This window comes from Alosa pseudoharengus, unplaced genomic scaffold, assembly GCF_046254945.1.
Source record: "Alosa pseudoharengus isolate Yale_2024_CS ecotype anadromous, Long Island Sound unplaced genomic scaffold, YU_APseudo_1.1 YU_APseudo_1.1_scf_9, whole genome shotgun sequence".
Classification (NCBI taxonomy): Eukaryota; Metazoa; Chordata; class Actinopteri; order Clupeiformes; family Clupeidae; genus Alosa; species Alosa pseudoharengus.
Window position 1 is genome coordinate 12,719,635 of NW_027468881.1, and position 2,500 is coordinate 12,722,134.

The following is a 2,500-nucleotide window of genomic DNA, read 5'->3' on the forward strand; positions in this document are numbered from 1 at the left end:
CTTACGGGAAGCTTGTGCACACACACACACACAGACACACACACACACACACACACACACACACACGCACACACACACACACACGCGCGCACACACACACACACACGCGCGCACACACGCGCGCACACGCACACAAATACTTCCACACAAACATGCACATACGCACAGAATTGCCCATGCTGACAATTAAACAACGTGTCTAAACAAGCGGAAACAGGAACACACGTGGTATATACACAAAGCAGATCAAAACACACACACACACACACCTACCCACACCCACACCCACACACACACACACACACTGAATTAGCTGTCAACAGTGCCTCACATGAAGTAAAGGGAAACACACATCGTCTGATTCTAGGCTTCCAGAGAATGTGTGTGGTGGCATGTGTGTGGTGTTGAGCAGCTTGCCCAGCCGGTGGAGTTGAAGGCATAACCATCTGTGTGGTGCACGTACTCACCCTGGCCTGTGAGCGCCCACACCCGGTGCCTAGCAGAGACCAGGCCGGCAGGACGGGCAAATCAGTGCAACATGGGGCAAATTAGCATGCCAACCTTGGACTGTGTGTGTGTGTGTGTGTGTGTGTATGTATGTGTGTGTGAATGTATCTGTGTGTGACAATGTGTGTGTGTGTGTGTGTGTGACAATGTGTGTGTGTGTGTACATGTGTGTGAATGTATGTGTGTGCGAGAATGTGTGTTTGTGCGTGACACGTGTGTGTGTGTGTGTGTGTGTGTGTGTGTGTGTTGAAACAAGAGAATGAGCTTTTTACCAAAACATGAGGTGTTGTACACCTCACATTCTGATTCTAACTTCAAATGGAGTCTTACACCTTTCTTGCATTGAGCAAAGGCTTGTTGGAGGGTAGTCTGCCATGTGTTACATTGTCACATGTCAAATGGTTGAATTCATATAACTAAAGAAGCCCACAGATTGTGTGGTTTTTGGAGGGTTACACCCTTTGTCCTTCATATTCATACGAGTCTGAGAGGAGAATGACGTGTGTGTGTGTGTGTGTGTGTGTGTGTGTGTGTGTGTGTGTGTGTGTGTGTGTGTGTGTGTGTGTGTGTGTGTGAATGCGTGCATGCATGTGTATATGTGTGTGTGTGTGTGTGTGTGTGTGTGTGTGTGTGTGTGCAGTCGTTTACCTCTCCAGCTCGGCGAGCCTCTGGTCCTTGTCGGCGCGCTCAGCCTCCACATCCCTGAGGAGGCCCAGCAGTCTCTCCACCTCGGCCTTCGATTTCCCAGACTCCTCCTTGTGCTGCGCCACCTCGCCCTCGAGAGCCTTCACACGCTCCGCCATCTCAGGGTTACGCCGTGCCGCCTCCTCCACCTCCAAGGCCTTTCACAGCCCGCCAGCGTTCACATACAAGTACACACACACACACACACACACACAGTAATATGTATACACACACACACACACACACACACAGAGTAATATGTATACACACACACACACACACAGTAATATGTATACACAGTGCATATGTATACACACACACCATGTATTCAGATATACACAAAAACAAATGTACATTGCACCCACACATTCACAGACACAAATACATATCATATGAAGCATATTCAATCATTCACACAATACAGAAGAAAATCATCCACATACCACAACCACATCCACACACACAGACATACACAAATACAATGACGGTATGTAATACACATACACAGACACACATTTATACATAAAACACAGACAGCAAACAAACCACACAGCCACCACCATATTGAGAATACCAGGCCCGGCATCCAAGAGTGGAGAGAGAGAGAGAGAGAGAGAGAGAGGGAGGGAGAGAAGAGGAAAGACAGCATGAATCAATCGCCCATTTATTTATTTAGCCTTTACATCTTTTAAAGCATCCGCCTAATAAAGCACAACACAGACATCTTTTTTAGGACACAGGGATAAAGATCTGACAATGGATGGTGCACACATATTTATTTGACTGTGGTCACAGGCTTAACACTGACTGATTGGTATCACTCTGGAATGCACAACAACAGATGAGGAGGCCAGATAAAGGAAACGAGGCTGTTGAGCAGAGTTTACAGAATGTGGTGTTCTATTTTGAACACAACATTGACGAGAGGGCCTGATCTGAGACCAGACCATCCAAAGATAACACTCAGGAGAAGAGAGGCTGGGGAGAGGTGAGAGGATGAATGTGTTGGAGACAAGGGGGTGATGAGGCAGGTGGAGCTGGACTGAAGCCATGCAGACAGCAATGCAATGTGCATACGATAGGATGGCAGTTAGACAGGCAGACACTGTGAGACAGCGAGATACTGTGTCAAAACACAAGAGTCTCAAAACAAACGTGGTGGAGATGACACAAAGATACAGCACTACAATACACACACGCACGCACACACACACACACACACACACACACACACACACACACACACACATAGCAAGAGATAGAAAGAGACTTACAGACATTCAAGCATGCTTACACAAACACACATACA

General features: G+C 47.2%; 1 protein-coding gene across 1 annotated transcript in view; it reads right to left on the minus strand.

Annotated features, from left to right (window-relative positions):
* Nucleotides 1-2,500, minus strand: part of LOC143114467 (ERC protein 2) — a 182,722-nt gene that overhangs the window by 88,334 nt on the left and 91,888 nt on the right. The window contains 1 exon segment of the mRNA XM_076276086.1: nucleotides 1,156-1,349. Coding sequence (XP_076132201.1) covers nucleotides 1,156-1,349 — 194 coding nt within the window.